Source organism: Oryza brachyantha, chromosome 7, assembly GCF_000231095.2.
Source record: "Oryza brachyantha chromosome 7, ObraRS2, whole genome shotgun sequence".
Lineage (NCBI taxonomy): Eukaryota > Viridiplantae > Streptophyta > Magnoliopsida > Poales > Poaceae > Oryza > Oryza brachyantha.
The window spans coordinates 15823783-15841799 of record NC_023169.2 but is presented as its reverse complement, the minus strand read 5'-3'; the positions used below and the strand labels follow the sequence as shown (position 1 = coordinate 15841799).

General features: G+C 41.2%; 3 protein-coding genes across 6 annotated transcripts; 1 reads left to right on the top strand and 2 right to left on the bottom strand.

Moving 5' to 3' along the window:
• Positions 1 to 197: 197 nt before the first annotated feature.
• LOC102705175 (COBRA-like protein 6) lies at positions 198 to 2567 on the top strand. The gene is made up of 6 exons (XM_040525928.1): positions 198 to 385; positions 483 to 562; positions 687 to 1143; positions 1229 to 1373; positions 1466 to 1785; positions 1880 to 2567. The coding sequence occupies exons 1-6, from the start codon at positions 325 to 327 to the stop codon at positions 2164 to 2166; spliced, it is 1350 nt and encodes a 449-aa protein (XP_040381862.1). The 5' UTR covers positions 198 to 324; the 3' UTR covers positions 2167 to 2567.
• A 34-nt stretch (positions 2568 to 2601) lies between these two features.
• Positions 2602 to 6412, bottom strand: LOC102699977 (COBRA-like protein 1). 2 transcript variants are annotated; one of them, XM_006658720.3, is made up of 6 exons: positions 6047 to 6412; positions 5217 to 5296; positions 3823 to 4279; positions 3544 to 3697; positions 3192 to 3469; positions 2602 to 3109 (listed from the first exon to the last, which is right to left on the bottom strand). In XM_006658720.3, exons 1-6 carry the CDS (start codon positions 6129 to 6131, stop codon positions 2817 to 2819), a joined length of 1347 nt encoding a protein of 448 aa, XP_006658783.1. In that variant the 5' UTR covers positions 6132 to 6412; the 3' UTR covers positions 2602 to 2816. The 2 variants fall into 2 exon arrangements, with proteins under 2 accessions (XP_006658783.1, XP_015695253.1); XM_015839767.2 differs by lacking the exon at positions 6047 to 6412 and having other exon boundaries at positions 3823 to 4528; positions 5217 to 5511.
• Positions 6413 to 12381: 5969 nt separating this feature from the next.
• On the bottom strand, positions 12382 to 17681 carry LOC102704717 (probable 6-phosphogluconolactonase 2). Of its 3 annotated transcripts, none has more exons than XM_015839892.2 (4): positions 17524 to 17681; positions 14888 to 15126; positions 14645 to 14780; positions 12382 to 13205 (listed from the first exon to the last, which is right to left on the bottom strand). In XM_015839892.2, the coding sequence occupies exons 2-4, from the start codon at positions 15070 to 15072 to the stop codon at positions 12681 to 12683; spliced, it is 846 nt and encodes a 281-aa protein (XP_015695378.1). In that variant the 5' UTR covers positions 15073 to 15126; positions 17524 to 17681; the 3' UTR covers positions 12382 to 12680. The 3 variants fall into 3 exon arrangements, with proteins under 3 accessions (XP_015695378.1, XP_006657929.1, XP_006657930.1); XM_006657866.3 differs by lacking the exon at positions 17524 to 17681 and adding an exon at positions 17168 to 17357; XM_006657867.3 differs by lacking the exon at positions 17524 to 17681 and adding an exon at positions 15832 to 16236.
• Between the last annotated feature and the right edge of the window lie 336 nt (positions 17682 to 18017).

Genomic DNA, 18017 nt, shown 5'->3' with positions numbered 1-18017 from the left:
AGCGGTGAAAGACACAGATCGACGGCGAGGCGTCCAGCCGTCGCGATCAGAGCCCAGCAACTCCCACTCACTCCCTCCCCAGGTGATCGCCACCAACTTAGCTTGCTTGAGCAGCGAGGAACTCTGCCGCAAGCAACACGCCGAGCCACGCGTACGTACATGTTGCGGTCGCGGCCGCCGTCGCCGGCACCGGTTGGTGAGGCTTTACCATCTCGACCGCCTCGCCGCCGGTGGCTGCCTGCAGATTAAAAAGCTCCGCGTCGCGAGTGAGTGCCTCCAGCTAGCTGCAGGTGTAGTTTCTAGCTTGGAAGCAAGAAGGCAGCAATGGCGGTGCACAGCTCCGTGCTGCCGCTCTTCCTCCTCGCCGCCACGCTCGCTGTCGCAGGTATCTTCTTCTTCCTCCTCCTCCCTCTTCCTTCTTCCAGCTCTTCATGCTGCCCACGTTCTTGATGATTCTGCTTGCGCGCGCATTGCCGCTGCAGTGGCTTACGATCCGCTCGATCCGAACGGCAACATCACCATCAAGTGGGACGTCATGTCGTGGACGCCTGACGGCTACGTCGTGAGTGAATTCGATCCTTCTCGCGATTCATTGACTGATTGATCATTTGATCATCGTCATCGTCGTCGCCGGCGGCGGCTGGCTAACTGGTGGGTCGATCGATCGATGCGCTGTGTGTGTGCAGGCGACGGTGACGATCAACAACTACCAGATGTACAGGCACATCATGGCGCCGGGGTGGACGGTGGGGTGGACGTGGGCGAGGCGGGAGGTGATCTGGTCCATGGTCGGGGCGCAGGCGACGGAGCAGGGCGACTGCTCGCGCTTCAAGGGGAACATCCCGCACTGCTGCAAGAGGACCCCCGCCGTCGTCGACCTCCTCCCCGGCGTCCCCTACAACCAGCAGATCGCCAACTGCTGCCGCGGCGGCGTCGTCCCCGCGTACGGCCAGGACCCCGCCGCCGCCGTCGCCGCCTTCCAGGTCAGCGTCGGCCAGGCCGGCACCACCAACCGCACCGTCAAGGTCCCCAAGAACTTCACCCTCCTCGGCCCCGGCCCAGGCTACACCTGCGGCCCCGCCAAGATCGTCCCCTCCACCGTCTTCCTCACCCCCGACCGCCGCCGCAAGACCCAAGCCCTCAGTAAGTAGAGACATACATCTTCTTCCTCCTCCTCGCCGGCTCACCGGCCGGCGGTGACGTGACGTGACCGTGGCCATGCATGCAGTGACGTGGAACGTGACGTGCACCTACTCGCAGCACCTGGCGTCCAAGTACCCGTCGTGCTGCGTCTCCTTCTCCTCCTTCTACAACGAGACCATCGTCCCCTGCGCCAAGTGCGCCTGCGGCTGCGAGCACAAGCCCTGCGTCCGGTACGTCCCCGTCACCACCCGTCGCCGTCGACGAGCACGACCACGACGACGGCGAACTCACTCGCTCACCGTGCACTTCTTTTTGCATGCAGGAGCGAGAGGGACACGAAGAGGCTGGCGGTGACGGGGAAGAAGCACGACGACCACGCGAACGGCCGAGCGCACGCCGGCGGCGCGTCGTCGTCGGCGGCGGCGCTGCTGCAGTGCACGACGCACATGTGCCCGGTGCGGGTGCACTGGCACGTGAAGCTCAACTACAAGGAGTACTGGCGCGCCAAGATCACCATCGCCAACTTCAACTACCGGATGAACTACACCGGCTGGACGCTCGTCGCCCAGCACCCCAACCTCGACAACATCACCGAGGTCTTCAGCTTCGACTACAAGCCCGTCGTCTCTTACGGCTCCATCAGTAAGCATCCATCCACATCTCTCTCCGTGCTCTCGCAGCTCGATGGCATCAATGGCGATCGATCGGATTGTGAACTCGGATCATATCAATGTAGATGACACGGCGATGTTCTACGGGCTCAAGTACTTCAACGACCAGCTGATGGAGGCCGGGCCGCACGGGAACGTGCAGTCGGAGGTGCTGATGAGGAAGGACGCGAGGACGTTCACCTTCAGCCAGGGGTGGGCGTTCCCGCGCAAGGTCTACTTCAACGGCGACGAGTGCCAGATGCCGCCACCGGACTCCTACCCCTACCTGCCCAACGCCGCCTCGCCGTCGCCGGCCGCCTCCGCGGCGGCGCTAGTCTCGTCGCTGGTGCTGTTCGTCATGGCTTGGGCATGATGACAAGGCTCGAGGGATCGATCGCCGTAGTGCTAGAACCTGCAGCAGATAGGATGTTTTGGTCTGAATGGTTGGGTTTGGTGTTCTGAACATACTGGAAAAAAATGTTTTTTTTTCTTCATAAAAAAATCTTTTTTTTTTTGTGGAAATGGGAAAAAGGTTTGTGTGAGTGGAGGGTATATGAGCATAATTTTGGGAAGCAAATCTGTACAACTTAATCAGGATGGAATGAAGCAGTAATGACGCTTTGCATATCACATTGACTGAAGTTATATCAGCAGCAACTTCTCTTGTTCGCTGAGTGCTGATGTTGCATCTGAAATCAGTTGCTAGTTTTTTTTTTTTTAATAAATATCCGATCATGGAACAAATCAAATGACTTCACTTGCATGGACATGCTTATCTGAAATCAATTGTGTGGAGATTCATATAAGCAGAGATGATAAAATTTTCTGAAGAAGTACAGTGTATGCATCTTTATCTTGTCTGAGATGAAATGTACAGGTAAGAGTATACAGAGATCAACGAAGGTTTGGTTAGATATCTGCACTGAATCTTCTATTCATGAAAAGATCATCTAAAACATTTCAGCAGGTAATGCACAACAAGGTCAAAACTTTGCCGAATACGTAACTAGCAATCTCCCTTCACTATGCATAAACCATCAGGAATGTCAATGCTGTCCAAACGGCAGTGAATGGAAGGAGAAGTGAAGACATGACTCTTGAGGAAGCATTTGGCAACCATGGATATGCATCCGGTGGTGGCATCACACAGTTGTCACCATTGAAGTATATGCGTCTTGGGAACGCCCACCCTTTCTGGAAGGTGAAAGTATTGGGGTCCTTCTTGAACAGAAGTTCAGACTGAACATTTCCATCAGGTCCTGCCGTCATGAGCAGGTCATTGTAGTACTTGATTCCCCACAACATGGCAGTATCATCTGAATAAAAAGGAAATGTAAACATCTGAAAAAATAAGTTAACAATAGGGTAGAGTTGTTTTCAGGGGATGAAAGTGCTTACTTATTACTCCATATGGGTTCAAAGATTTGTAGTTGAAGCTGAAAATAGTTGTCAGATTGTCAAAGCTGGGGTGCTGAGTCACCAGGTTCCACTGAGAGTAGTTCATTCTGTAATTGAAGTTTGTCACTGTGATCTTGACCCTCCAATACTCCCTGTAGTTAACTTTCACATGCCAATGAACTCTTATTGGGCACATATGAGAAGTACATTGGACTAGAGGTGCCAAACTATCCTTGTTATTGACATTCACAACAGAAGCCAAATAAGGAGAATTTCCCCTGTCAAATAGTACATACAACAGTCATGTTAATTGTACATAAAACTGATAATTTGTTATGTTAATGTAGCTTACTCTACGCAGCTTCCTGGTTTATTATCCTGGCAGCCACATGAGCATGTTGGGCAGTTAACTATGGTATCATTGTAGAACGACGAGAGCGAAACGCAGCATGTTGGAGATCTCTGTGCAACAATTTGGGAGTATGTGCATGTCACGTTCCATGTCACTGCACAAAGAAATCGAGCAGTCACCAATGCGCGAAAAGCAGTATAGCAACAAGAACATTTTGAATATATTGCAAGAGATTTGAAATTGTGCGACAAATACTAGATCATGGAGTCAAAATCTTACTGTGTGCCTGAGTTGTTCTCCTTCCATCCTGCGAAAAGAATTTAGTGGGTCTCACAAGCTTGGCACTCCCACAAGTGTACCCTGGACCTGGAGATTTCAGGGTGAAATTTCTCGGCACTCGCACCGTCTTGTTCGTAGTTCCTGCTTGACCAACACTAACTTGGAATGATGCCACAGCATTTGCAGGGTCCTGTGCCCATGAGTTGAGGACTCCTCCCTTGCAGCAGTTGGCAATCTGCATGTTGTAAGGAGTCCCAGGAAGCAGGTCCACAATCTCAGGGTTCTTCTTGCAGCAATGTGGGATGTTTGACTTAAATTTGGAGCAATCGCCTTGCTCAGTGGCTTGGCCACCGTTCATTGCCCAGATTATCTCCTTCTTTGCCCACACCCATCCGAGCTTCCAACCAGGTGATTGAATATGACGATACTGTTGATAGTTGTATAATGAAACAACGGCCTGGAGGAAAAGGATTTTTTTACATTATGTTAGCAATTGGCAGGTTTTGAATCCTGATAACTGGAAAATGATCTTTTGCGCAGGCTGTCATTTTCTGAATCGTGTAAATGGCATCAGTGGCAGCATAATAATTAGTGTAAATTAAAATTTTGCGTTGTACTTCGCCTCCCCAACTGGTGAACTGGGGGTCTATGTCTGATCTTGTCACCAAACCTTATTTTCTCTCTTATAATTGAAAAGGCAGACCTCCTGCGTATTCAAGAAAATACAATTTTACAGTCCTTAAGTAGGTACTGAGATGTACCAAAATTTTAGTATAATATTTGGTACATATTTGGTACCTTCCAGTACCTAGGTACCAAGAGGTACCAAAATTTTACACTGAAATTTTGGTACCTCCTGGTATCTTCTCAAATACCGTAAAATTACTCTCAAGAAAAAGATAGAGATAGTGCAAATATTTGGTCTTGAATACTAGTTTAAAATGCAGTAAAGAGAGTTGATGTAAGAATTGTGTAATGGCTTCTGAATATTGATGTTAATTCATACTTCAGAGCTATTAACATATAAAATAAAAAAAAATGCAAAGAAAGTTAGATTTGTGTTGTGTTGTGTTGTCATGTCCTTGAACACGCCAGTTGTATGTTTATCAAGAAAGTCAAAAAGATCAAGAAGTGGCAGGTATTGAAATATAGCTAAAGGCCACTAGACTTTCAGTGTTTCAGTTGCAAAAGAGTGACAGTGAAGTAACACTCTGCCAATAAGACTCAGTACCAATGTGCAAAGATTGGAGTAAACTAAACTTCTAGTAAAATGTTGTTTTTGCTTTTGTAAGATTGATGAAAGTAGATGTGGACTTATGTGACAATAGTGACATGCACAATGTAAGGATAATGGTCAGAAAGTAGTTACAAACACACGGTAATGGTTTACTCACAACATATCCATCTGGAGTCCATTGCAGCACATCCCACTTGATCGTTATGTTCCCATTTGGATCAAGCGGATCGTATGCCTCTGCATAATACCAAGAAAAAAAAAATCAGAAATCATGATATCTCCAAATTGAAGGTCGTTTTGGTAGGACACAAGTTTGATGGTGAAAATCATGCATGTGAAGATCAATATATCGAACTTCATCTTGTGCTTGCTCATGGTGACAGTCCAGATGATGAGATCACATACATGGAGCACAATATGACACTATGACTTGTGATTATATTTGGAACAAATTGAACTGAAACAACCAGCACTAGCCAGAAGTTTCAGCAATTACAATATTTGTGTAAACAACATACGTACCAAGAAAAGATCACGACTTTAGCATGATACTACACATAAGGCTGATTCTTCGCTCTGAACCAACTTTCTGCTAAGTTTGTTTTGACATGATTTGAAACAAACAAATATGAGCAAAACACACCACACATGACACATTAAAAGAAGAAAATCCGTATATCAAGCGCTAAATGGATGCCCCGTTTTGGGGAGTTCATAAATACCACCATAAACACCAAATTAAACCCCTTTTAATGACATAAATGAAGGTCATCAAAGAGGAAAATTTCTCGAAATTACACAAAATCCGTGCGTCCTGACAAAAATCCTACACCACACTCCAAAAGACGCAAACTTTTTTTTTTTGCGACGAATCAAAGAAAAACCCTCCTCGGATCGAAGAACCCGACCACGATAGTAATCGCAGGACCACCAAATCCTGCAAGAACCAATGGAGGAAATGCAGAGAGGGGCGAGGCAGGCACCGACCTGAAGAAGCCACCAGAGAGAAGGCGACGACGACGAGCAGCGCGAGCGCGTCGGGCAGCAGGAGCGGCGGCGGCCTCCTCGCCATGGCTCAGAAAAGCTCAGAGCTCGAGACACCGGCCCGCGGATCACTCCTCGCGCCGAGGAAGACGGCAGCAGCCAACAAGAACCCAGACAAGCGGCCAAAGAAAGAGGAGAAGAGATTTCTTGCGCGTTGTTTGGCAGCCCCGTGTGTGACCGGGGATACAGACATGCAGATGCACGCAGGCAGAGAGAGGTTTGAGCGATTCTTGTGGGAGAGGGAACACTGTATCCTTTTCTTTCCTTTCCAAGGGGGAGTGCAGAAACTGCAAGCCACCAACAAAAAAAGAGCTCCTAGATGATATCACTGGCAGTGCCAGCCGTGCACGCTGCACCGTTTTGTTTTAACTGCTTGTGCTGTTTCCGTTTCTCGTTTCTTTGCTCTCGGTTTCAGAATGTCATCTAGGAGTTTTCTCGCAAACGCCACTGAACAAAATCTCACCCCTGTGTGGCACTGCTTCATTAAGGCTGTCTTTTTGTGTTGATGATTGATAAAAATTAACTACCGCCAAGTTCAAAATCAACTAAAAATGGCGATAGAAAGATATGCACCGTCTAGTTAAATTTATCGTTTACAATATTAAGTCATTATTAAAATATTCAGATAATTCTTTATATTTCATCATTTATCTATAAAAAACACAGGGTTCATGACTAAAAGAACGCTATCCAAAGTTATGAAGACCAACTTCGCCGGCTTTATTAAATATATATCAAAAATGTTATGGTTCTGGCACGATGTTTAGTAACAGAAGTTTAACCATAATCTAAATGCCGATGCATTGATTATCCCCGATTCAACATAATTAAGGCATGTTGTTAGTGCCCATTATCGACTTTTATCACGTTAGCAACTAGAACCTATTTTATAATGATACGTACAAAGTTAGGTAGAGTCAATTATGATTTCTTCATTAATGCAATAACATATTATTTATTATGTTAGTTTTCTTTTTATCCATCCTTACGTAAGAAAGTTTTCTTTAATAAATGCTAAGAGTCAACTTTAAGTCATTATCATACATGGCAACGGTTGTTTTCCCTCGTTTTCTATCTTTCCTACATATCACCAAATTTACTTACATGTTAATTAAATTAACAGTCAGATAATAAACAACCATTAGACGTGCCAGGTAATATCAACTACCCTTTTAGCCGCAATGCCGCTAGTCAATTATTTCCTCTATGATGTACCACAAATCTGTTTCTTTCCTAAACACCTTTACAACTCTAAATCATATTTGTATCTAATTTTTTACATATATTTAATACAAACTCTAGCAATATTTATCATGAGTGGAGTGACAACAAGAAACACAAAAGAGGTGTAGCTTGAAACAAAGAGTAGTTTCGAGATGGCATATAAAGAAACTTGAGAAGTTTCGATGGTTATTAGTAGTCTAATCTTTTCGCTTCTGCTTATATTTATAAAACAAAATTTAAATTTTTAATTTTAAATTTAAAGTTAATTTTAGGGTTTTCATTGAAATTTATTTTTCAAACTTAACTTTTAGATCACAAATAATACATATATAATTTTTTGTTTATATTTATTTTTTATTTATAAATATGTGTAATCTGTTTCATAAAATAACCATGACTTTTATACGCCACTATCTGTTTGGTTGGTCCTCACTACACCGGTGCTCACACTCCACTACAAGCTACACTGTATCACCTCCCATACGATCGAACTAGTGGGTTTCTCTTTGCCTCTCGTCTAATGTTTACGTCTATAAATCAAAATCAAAATTTAAAACATAAATTTAGATTTAATTTTGTGGTTTTCATTCTAGTTTATTTCTTAATCTTTACTTTTAAATAAAACACACATATATATAATTTACCAATAAATAATCTTATAATTGTTAATGAACCGTTAAAAGGCAACAAGATGACCACCTCTGTTGACAACACAAGAGAAAAGAGCAAATAAAAGTGACCTTTTTGTGCTCGATGCGCGCAATCATTTAAAGAGAAAGAGGAAAGAAAATATCACTAGTGAACGGCCGTCACACGCGTCACTCGAATATTGTACGAACTGCGTTACTGTGTGGATGGATGCGCTTCTCGCCACACGACGGCAGAGCCATCTCTGAGCTGAGCAAGGTCTTTTCTGCAAAAAAAAACTTCCGGAGACGGCACGGGGCGTCGGGTTGTACTTGCCCACTGGACTAAAGAAGCCGATAATCTATGTGGATGGATGCGCTTGGAAGCAGTGCAGTGCAGTGTGTGTTTATCGCCGACGTGTCTCTGACGGCACGCGGTAGCTGGCCACTATGTACGGTGTGTAGAATACGTGGCGCGTACATACGAAGCTTTGCCTATTAGTATTACTGTGTAGAATGGGTATGCAGTGCATGTCCCATGGAAGAGGACAGCAAGGATCCAGCAGTAGAGGTCCAGTGGTGCTATCAATTCACGCGTACGTACGGGATAAAAGTGAGTTTTTCGCATCATTATTTTTATATTTTATAGTAGTTATTTTTAGCGACGTGAACAAATAAATTAAAAGTAAATTTCTCAAGACTAGTGTACCATACTATTCTGTCACATGCTATCCATTATCCCGAATGTTACCTAACATTTTGAAAACTTAATGGCAGAAGCATTGAAAATACGAAAATTCATTAGGGAAGTCGTGATTGTTTGAAATTTTTATATAAAAAATAAATGTTATATGTATAAATAAAAAATAATATATGAATAAATTTTATATATGTGTATTGGGCAAAGAAAAAGCCGCCACGGACAAAACGAACATCCGGTTGCTTCGTTAGAGAGGATCGATAAAAATCAAGCAGGCGCTTGTATATCTTGTGTGACGACCATAGAATGGTTTTGGACCGGCTGGCCGCATCGGCCACAAGCTGGCTGTTCACAGCTGGAAACTGGTGTGATGTGAGATGGAGTATGCCACGCGGTGACGCAACTATCTCCGCAACTCACACATCTCTTGCACACGGGGCGGAAACCGCGATGAGCCTGCCTAAGGGCTCAAATCAATTTTTTTATTTTTATTTTAACTGTTTATAAATTTAACTTTTTTCTAAAATTTATAGAGAATTTATATGAAGTTTGGATCTTAGTCAGAGTTCGAGCCCTCGCTACCTTAGGACTTAGGACTAGGCGCCGGGAGTATAAAAAAGAAAACCAAATTAAGCCGCTAGACTTCTTTGTTCATCAGCACCATTCCGAGTTGTTTCACACGAAGCATTAAGAGGATGATCGAAATATGCTTAAAAAAATCCGTTCCTAAAATTCTGTTTTGGAGATTCCTAATGAAATTACAAAGTGTAAATGAATTAAGATATTAAAAAATTAGCTCATAATAATCAAAAGTAGGTCTATCGCAGACTAGAAATAAAACGTAATGTCTCGTTTCTTCTCTGCACAATCTCTTCTGCGTGAAGACGAAAGCCTCATGTAGGTAGGGAGCAGATAGCCGTGCCCCTGACATAGAGTGAGAAATACGGAGGTAGGGATTCTAGTTTGTATAGGGAACTGTTAGAGCTGTTTTTTCAAGAAAAAACACTAAAAAATGTTTAACGAGTTTTATTTTGAGATTCTGTTAGTCATGTTGTACAATCAGTTTAGCAAGTTTTTCTTTTTTGCGTTTGTTCTTACACAAGTGTCAAAGAAATCTATATGTATTTTATCTGTTACGTGTCTTTGCTTTATAAGTCCTTATGAATGAACATCTTAAGTTTTACTGTGCAATTACATGGTTCCAACCTTTCATCGCACCCATGCAAAGAAAATAGTGGTCGAGGAGGAGAATGGATTGATGTAGGCCGTTGGATGAAAGGATGATAAAGGTAGATGGATGATACGTTGAAGTTTATGTTAAATATGACTACACAGCTAGTTAAAGTTTAGTACTTAAGGAGGTACAAGTAAGTGTATGGGTTAGAGTCTGACTCTATCTTAGGATTTCTATTAAATGAAAAGGCAGGCTTGTTATTACTGTATGCCTATTTAGAATGGATAACTTGATTTTAACCATGTAATTGTACAGTTCAAGACTCCCTTCACACCATGTAAGGAGAGAGGAGAAATAAAACCCAACACAACGAGGAAAAATTATAAAGATACCATTATTATTTTGCGAAATCGTAGATATGCCATTCTGGCCCATGTGTCATTGATTTATGTGGGTTCTATATGTCATTAAGATACCAATGACATATTTCTAACTTTTCAAAATTATAATAACACGGTTATAAATTTTCCCAACAATGGCTGAGAAGGGAAATTTATTGATGTAGGCTCTCGTTTTGAACAAAGAGAGGGTAAAGACCGATGGCTGTGTTGGAAACTGATGGTCACCAAAGCCAATTAGCCGCACGGAAAAGGATAAACATAATTAGCACATGATTAATTAAGTATTATTTATTAAAAATTTGAAAAATATTGATCTTTTGAAACAATTTTTATATAGAAAACTTTTGCACGATATACATAATTTAGTAGTTTGAAAAACGTGCTAACGAAAACCGAAGAAGAGTTTAGCCTAACAAGTTGAAATGAACGCAGCCGATGAATGATAAAATTGGTTATAGGGATGAACAGGGCTCGGAAAATTTCTCACTAATTCAGGAGTTAAGACCTTCACAACAACATCAACTTTTCTTTTTTTTTTTGCCACTAACACGATGCCAAGTTTATTGGATCCTCATCATGGAGATCCCCTTACGGTAGTAAAAGTGACGAAAAAGTGACGACACATCGATTAAGGATGAAGAAAGCTCATCCCTCTTTTCGATATATTGTCATTTAGGTTAGATGAAGTGAAAAAGTGCAGCAACATTCAGAATTAGATTCGCCGCAGTATTCAGACGCTACCTCCCGGCCATCACGCAGGCACTTGGCTTGGCATCTCTCCGTCGTGCACCTGTTCATCTCTGTGCACACCGTCTTGGCCTGATCATCTGTGTGACAAATTGGTTAAGTTGGTCAGGTTAATTTTGACGATAATTAAAACGAGAAGAAGAACACCTCGATGTGCAGGGTACCAGAAAAAATGGATTAATTACGTGCGTAGCAAACAGTTGGAGAGAGCAGGGTTGCAATCAGCACGAGAGTCACTAGGAACGAAGCCCTTGAAACATTGCACCTCAGAATTGCCATGGAAGTTGATTTCTATCGATGTTTCCTACTAGCTAAGTAAGTATGGTTGCAGTTATCGATCATCCTTTGCTTAAATAGAGGATGAGCATACAAACTGTTGAATAATAATTACATAGTTGTCCACATTAAATATATCAATTAATGAAGCGAATATATGTTTCTTTGAGCCATATAGTACACATTAGATATATCATCATACCGTGCATAAATTCTCAATTTGCTATGAGGCAAGCATTTATTTCCGAACCATATAGAACGCGTTACATTTAATTCTCAATATACTATGTGTTACAATATTTATGTCTTTTGAACCATATGGTACACATTAAATGCATTTTTGTGTGAGGAAGTTATATATCTTATGTGTTGAATAAATGCTCCATTTGCGATGAATCAAACATTTAATTTTTAAGCCTATATTAGACAAGGAAAACCAGAATTGTGTGTGCATATAAATTATACTCCCTCCTTTTTTACATCCAATGTCGTATATTTACACATGGAGAGTGAAATGCATTTGACTTACCCTTATATTTTTGCTTTCTATTTATACTTATAACTCAATTTGAATTTTCAACCTTAATTTTGGAGTTATTTTTAGAGTTTTTTTAACATACTTTATTTTTTATATTTACTTTTAGATCGCTAAAAACATGTATAAAAAATTTATTCATAAAACATTTTTCATTTATAAATATGCTGTTTAGGAAAATGTCAAACGTCATATTTGCAAATAAAAAACAATTTATGAATAAAACTTTATATGTGTTTTTAGCAATTTAAAAGTCAAGACTAAAAATGAAATACGATTAAAAACCCCTAAAATACACTCTAAATTTAAACTAAAATTTCACATTTTGGTTTCCAGGTGTAAGCAAAAGTGAAAAAAGAGTTTACCGATTTTGTGTAAATGAATACGAGTTGTTGGACCAAAAACTGACAGATTTGACCATACGTGTTCTGTCCAATTCCACTTAGCCACCCACATAAGCAGTGCCAAAAGATAAATTAAACTGGCATTTGGTAAGGCTTTGGTATCTCCAGGATTTGGTACAGCAAAAAGGGTGCTATGCATGATATGAAATAATACCGAATTTAATATAAACTTAATTTTGAACTAAATATAATGCAACAAATAATATCATACCACCACTAATCAAATTTGGTGTTTTCAGTTTAGGTTCTCAACACCAGACACACATCCTCTTCGCTCTAAAACCATCTCCAATTTGCCAAAAAGGAACAAAACACACCTCAATGCTCTCCCTGAACGAACCCTCCACAAAAACTAAATGCCACAAGCATTCTGCTAAACGGGAAGGCAAACACCATGAACTTCTTAATCATACCAAACCCAGCCTACTTACACACGCACACACCTTTCTTCATCCACAGGAAAAAAGGAATGCTCTTTCGATGATTGGTGTTAGTACTCACGATGATGCTGCCCAAAGGCATCATCGTTGCCAGCCTCCAGGGAAGACGCAGCTGCCTTGTCCAAGAACCACACCAGCTTGCCGTCTGTTGGCTGAACCATTCTTGCCGGCAGCGATGAGGGGGTGTCTGAAGCATCAGCATTGTCAGAGATGGCCAAGTGGACGGCCTCCGATCTGTCGTCGCCGGTAGCGACTATCACGATGTTCGAAGCCGAGTTTATCACCGGGAGAGTGAAGGTGATCCGCTCAGGTGGAGGCTGGGGAGAGTCAGTGATGTAGGTGACCCAGTCGTCTTTCAGCTCAAGGGCTGGGTGATTGGGGAACAGTGAGGCAACATGTCCATCAGAGCCCATGACAAGGAGAATCAGGTCGAACTTGGGGCAATCGTTGCTCTCTGAAACTCCAATCGTGCGGATCTTGACCAGCTGCCTGATGACGAATTCGTAATCAGTTGCTGCGTCCTCCACCGTGGCGTTGTCGTTTATAGAGTAGACATGGCCATTGAGAATAGGTACCTATAATAAAGAACCATGCAAATGAAACAAATCATTATCTTAGCAAAACAAGTGAATGAGTTATCTGAAGTCTGAACCATAATACAGTGATGTTAAAGAATTCTTTCAGCGTCCTCATGGACCAACCTATAACAAACAACAATTACCACATGCTATTTGCTTATATGGTGCAAGTTAAATCAAGCATGGAGATTTCGGTAGTATGAAATGGCAATGGCATATAGGCATACAGTACGACATATTCTATAACCAAAAGCACAAAGCAATAATATCATGCAACATTAATGCTAGCAGCAAGAGGAAATTTACTAACTTAAATAAAGCTTTTAGATGCTTCTAAAATCACCATCCTTTTGAAAACTAGCTGGATATCCAGAACTTTCCGTAAATTACTTGGGTTCTTAGCCAAGTTAATATAGAGCAATGGAAGAGAATGCTACATAAATCATGTAATTGCTTGATTGTGACCACTTAATAAAGGTGCCCCTCGTAGCCTATCATCCTGTTCCACTAAAGTCGCAGTTTGGATAAGTCATTTACTCTGACAAAATTAGCCAGGGGTGATCCTGACAAGATATGAAAAGGAGTGAATGGTGGGAGCTTCAAGAGTAGTTGGAACAATAAAAGCAGTAGTTAGGCAGCCTTAATCTGTTCCCGCAGTTGGCAAAGGATAATGCAGAGTCTGAACATAATGGTCAGCAACTCAGCATGCTGATCTATTTCAGAAAAAAGGTACTGCAAGAAGACAAATTAGCCTCCTTGATGCAGCACCTATCCAGATCGACAGTCAGTGCCTAAGGTGTAAAAGGCACCTCAAAGGTACATTCCAACTGACCCCATTTTTCTTTGAACAGGCCCATGACCCAGGATTGAAGAACTAGATCAAACGACTTGCTATCTTGTGTTAATATCAGAGGTATCAAGGAAAGTAAAATGGATAAGTCGCACTAAATAAAGATCTGAGTTTGGGTGTCAGCAATACAATTCTGAGCAAAGCCAAATTATATCCTAAATTCTCAACCTGACCTTGTAAAAGGGGTCATTGGTTAAAATTGAAACATGCTGGTTGGTCTGTTTAACTATCCTGAAATGAAACTATAATTCTTGAGGATCCTAGGCTTGAAATAAATCAAGCAAGGAAACAAGATGCGTGACAGAACAGTAACCGGATACGAGTCCATCCTACAAACAAGTACAGAATCCAAGGTTTTTAATTATCCTGAGATATGTACAGCTTGCAAAATCAAATCACTTCACCAAACAAATATTGATGAAAAAGCACAAAGATGCATAAGTACACCAGCATGGTGGATATCATGCAAGGTATATTTCCCATCTGATCAATACTCTCTACATTCAAATAATAAATAAACACATAAGTAAAATCAGTTTAATTTGAACAAAACAATACTTGCAATAAATTTCCTAAATTCACATACCTTGGACAGGAACCCTTCTTTTGTTAACTTATAATTACTTTCTGCATGATTCTTTGCTACAGCGCGCTCATCAGACCAGAAGATGTACCATTTAGACCAATCCAGGGTCTTGTTGTATGGCGCTTCACAAAGTTTCCTTTTTACAATTAAAAAGAGTAAAAGTTCAGATAAAAATGAGCACTGTATTGAACTTTTTGCAAAGAAAGCATGTTACATGGTTATACTATGAGGAAACAACATTACCCCAAAAGGCTGACAAGGGGACCTCCAGAGAGGGCAATAGCAAAGAATCCCCTTTCTTTGACAGAAATTTCTGAAACTTGCGAGATATACTCAGCCAGATCTGTTGACATCTCATCTGAACTCTCAAAAATCCTAATTTCATTGTTTCTTTTTGGTTCATATAAGGTAGAAATTTCCCTCTCCATTGTTTTCTTTGGCCCAGAACTCTATATTAAGTTTACTAATCCACCAAAATACTCCTGCACAGAAAAGAAGAGATACATTACCAAAGGCAGATTCAGAAGAAATGATACAATTCATCAGCAGGACATAAGAACTTCAAATTTTAAACATATATCCTACTCTAAGAAAAGAACATTTTTACTCTCTCTCTCTCTCTCTCTCTCTCTCTCTCTCTTGCTATGAATGCAATGAAATTTGGTAGAGCAGAAATAATCTATCCTGTGCACTGTATGATTACCTAATCTCATCCAACCTCTTATCTTATATTCCATGATTCCATCATAGGCGAGCTTTCCCATTATTGAGAAATAACTATTGCAAGTCACTAGAACTGGTTATTGCAGAGTCTTTTACTAATATTTTTTCTTGAATATTAAACATTTGAAAAACAGAACTATAACTCCAAAATAGCAAAGTTATCCTGAAGTAGAGTATTACAGAAAGGTGTTCCTTTCTAGAACGCAAGTGGTACTCAAGAAACTTGAAAGATGACATTCTTCTAGAAAACTGGTATGCTGTTTTTTTTATTATATATTTAATGTGATATCCAACTACAAGCTATTTTCAGACTTCCAGCTATTATTAGCATAACCAATTAAATGCTAACTTGATGGCAATCGCTATAAAAACAATGCCATTAAAATTTGACCAAAAGAAATGAAAATTGAAGAAACACATTTTCACTCAACATGAAAGAAATTAGGAATGAAGCGAACACATACTTCACGTTAATATGTGGACGCATAGACTGGTGTACAATACGATGTGACAGCAACCTAGTTGAATTTGATAATCCAGGAGGGAGGTTGGATCTATCATTGCTTTCATTAATTCTTGGTTTGACATCTAGTACGAATTTCAGGGAAAAGAATTCACCAGTTGCACGTTAATAGTTGGAAACCACTGATGGAAGAGCAAAACAGACTTCCCAAAGGACTAAAACAGACTACTTGACAAATCAGCTCATAAACATCTAAGAACACAATAGTGCAAAACAACTATCCTGACATTGAGATGCAAATAGCCACTTACGAACCATGGGAGACCCGACAGGGGCCAAGCTTCCAAAGGTGATTGCAAAAAACAGTGAACTCATGATTAATACTGCTTAAGTCCAAAGCAACAGAAATTTAAGCCTAATCTTCTCTTCTGAATCCAAATATCTTAAATTAAAGGTAAACAAGAAAGCATGGCAGAAAGAAAATGAACTCGGCATTACAAATAATTACAAACAGTTAACAAAATTATTTTTCCAGAGAGTTAACAAGACTAGCTGAAAGAACATGAAGGATCAAATAAAGAAAACAGACCGCCTTTCTTGTTTTTACTACTATGGACCAGAACTGGGGAACCAAAAATAAGGAAGAGGGCAGTTGTAACCGCAAGCTCTATCAACCATCATTTGAGGTGAGACCAGTTCAAAGATTCCAACCTTTTTTTTCGTTTTAGAATTCACAGATAAAAGCACTCAAAAAAAAACTATTTTACTGCCAATGGAAGGTAAACACAGCAGGAGACAATCCATTGCAGATGCTGAGAACTGAAAAGCTGCTAGCTTTGGCCCCATTCCTCGCACACCTTTTTTTTTCTCCCTAGAGGAAAGAAACTGAAAAGGAGCTCGGGTAAGGCGATGGCGGCCACGCCATGGCTCCCCAGATGGATCAAGAACGCGGTACCACACACAATCCCCACAATTCCGCCCCCCCCCCCCCCCCAAAAAAAAAAAAACGAATCTTTGATGCACGAACACATGCAACTGACCGCATTATCTCAAGAAGACTAAACCCCCACCTCCCATGGCGACAATCTCAGTTCGCCGCCACACAAATCAGCAAACCAATCTTCCGCATTAATCAACAACTCCAGGGCACGACTAATCTCCACGACGAGGAGGAGAATTGCAGCCCATGGCGGCGGTTTCCGCATAATCTCCTCATCTCCCCCAAACCAAACCAAACCAAACCAAGAACTGGGCCAAGATCGCATCGCAGGAGCACAGCCAAAAATCAAAGAAGATGCAGGCCGGCCGGCCGGCCGGCCGGGATCCGATGAACTCACCGGAGCGGCGCCGAGCATTTGCCCTCCTCCTCCTCTGTTGCCAAGCCGGAAGCGAACAAGGGAAGGGTATAAAAGAAGCCAGAAGACGCAGGAGGCTAAACACACACTGACACACCTATATACATACACGCACAGCACATGCTGCTACATGCATATGATTTTCTTTTTAAAAAAATTGCAACTGTACTTGTAAGTTTGTTATTAAATAAGGAAATTTTCCTTCTTTATCTCAACTGTACTTGAGAAATTTGTTTGTTAATTAAAGGAACTAAATTAAGAGGGGAATAATTAAAGAAGATGGTGGACTTCTGCATCTGAAAGACGAGGAGGGGTAACTGAGAAGGGAAAAAAAACACCTTGTTTTGATCTGAATTCTCCGTGGACTGAATATGCTGCTGCTGCTGTTTCTTCTTCTTTCTTTTATATTGCCTTTATTTATTCTGTTTTTCTTCAAGGTCTCTTAACTTAACTATCTTCTAATCCTCTTCAAATGCCTTTATTTTTTGTTTGTTGCGTCCGTTTGTCCAGAGCTGAAATGCACGTGAGGATGTCCTCGCCTCATCCTTATCGCAACTCCGGCTTCTCCTCCGCTCCCTCCGTCTTAAAACAAATCAACTTTTCAGTTTTTAAATAAAATGTTTAACTCTTCGTCTTATTAAAAAAATTTTACGATTAATAATTTTATTTTTATTAGATAATAAAACATAAATAGTATATATTTTTTTAAAAAAATTTAATTTTTTTTAAATAAGATGGATGGCCAAACGATTGATACAGAAACCAAAAAGTTGTTTTTTACGAAGAAAGTACCTTCCTCACCGCGAGACAAAGGGCTCGTTTAAATATAATC

Excerpts from the sequence above, each read along its gene's own strand:
- LOC102705175 (XM_040525928.1), top strand. The coding sequence starts at position 325 with ATGGCGGTGCACAGCTCCGTGCTGCCGCTCTTCCTCCTCGCCGCCACG. Across the intron at positions 386-482 it reads CGCCACGCTCGCTGTCGCAG|TGGCTTACGATCCGCTCGAT; the intron begins GTATCTTCTTCT and ends TTGCCGCTGCAG. Across the intron at positions 1,374-1,465 it reads GAGCACAAGCCCTGCGTCCG|GAGCGAGAGGGACACGAAGA; the intron begins GTACGTCCCCGT and ends TTTTGCATGCAG.
- LOC102699977 (XM_006658720.3), bottom strand. The coding sequence starts at position 6,131 with ATGGCGAGGAGGCCGCCGCCGCTCCTGCTGCCCGACGCGCTCGCGCTG. Across the intron at positions 5,297-6,046 it reads CTCTCTGGTGGCTTCTTCAG|AGGCATACGATCCGCTTGAT; the intron begins GTCGGTGCCTGC and ends GGTATTATGCAG. Across the intron at positions 3,698-3,822 it reads GAGAACAACTCAGGCACACA|TGACATGGAACGTGACATGC; the intron begins GTAAGATTTTGA and ends TTCTTTGTGCAG.
- LOC102704717 (XM_015839892.2), bottom strand. The coding sequence starts at position 15,072 with ATGGAGAGGGAAATTTCTACCTTATATGAACCAAAAAGAAACAATGAA. Across the intron at positions 14,781-14,887 it reads CCCCTTGTCAGCCTTTTGGG|GAAACTTTGTGAAGCGCCAT; the intron begins GTAATGTTGTTT and ends AATTGTAAAAAG. Across the intron at positions 13,206-14,644 it reads AAGAAGGGTTCCTGTCCAAG|GTACCTATTCTCAATGGCCA; the intron begins GTATGTGAATTT and ends TCTTTATTATAG.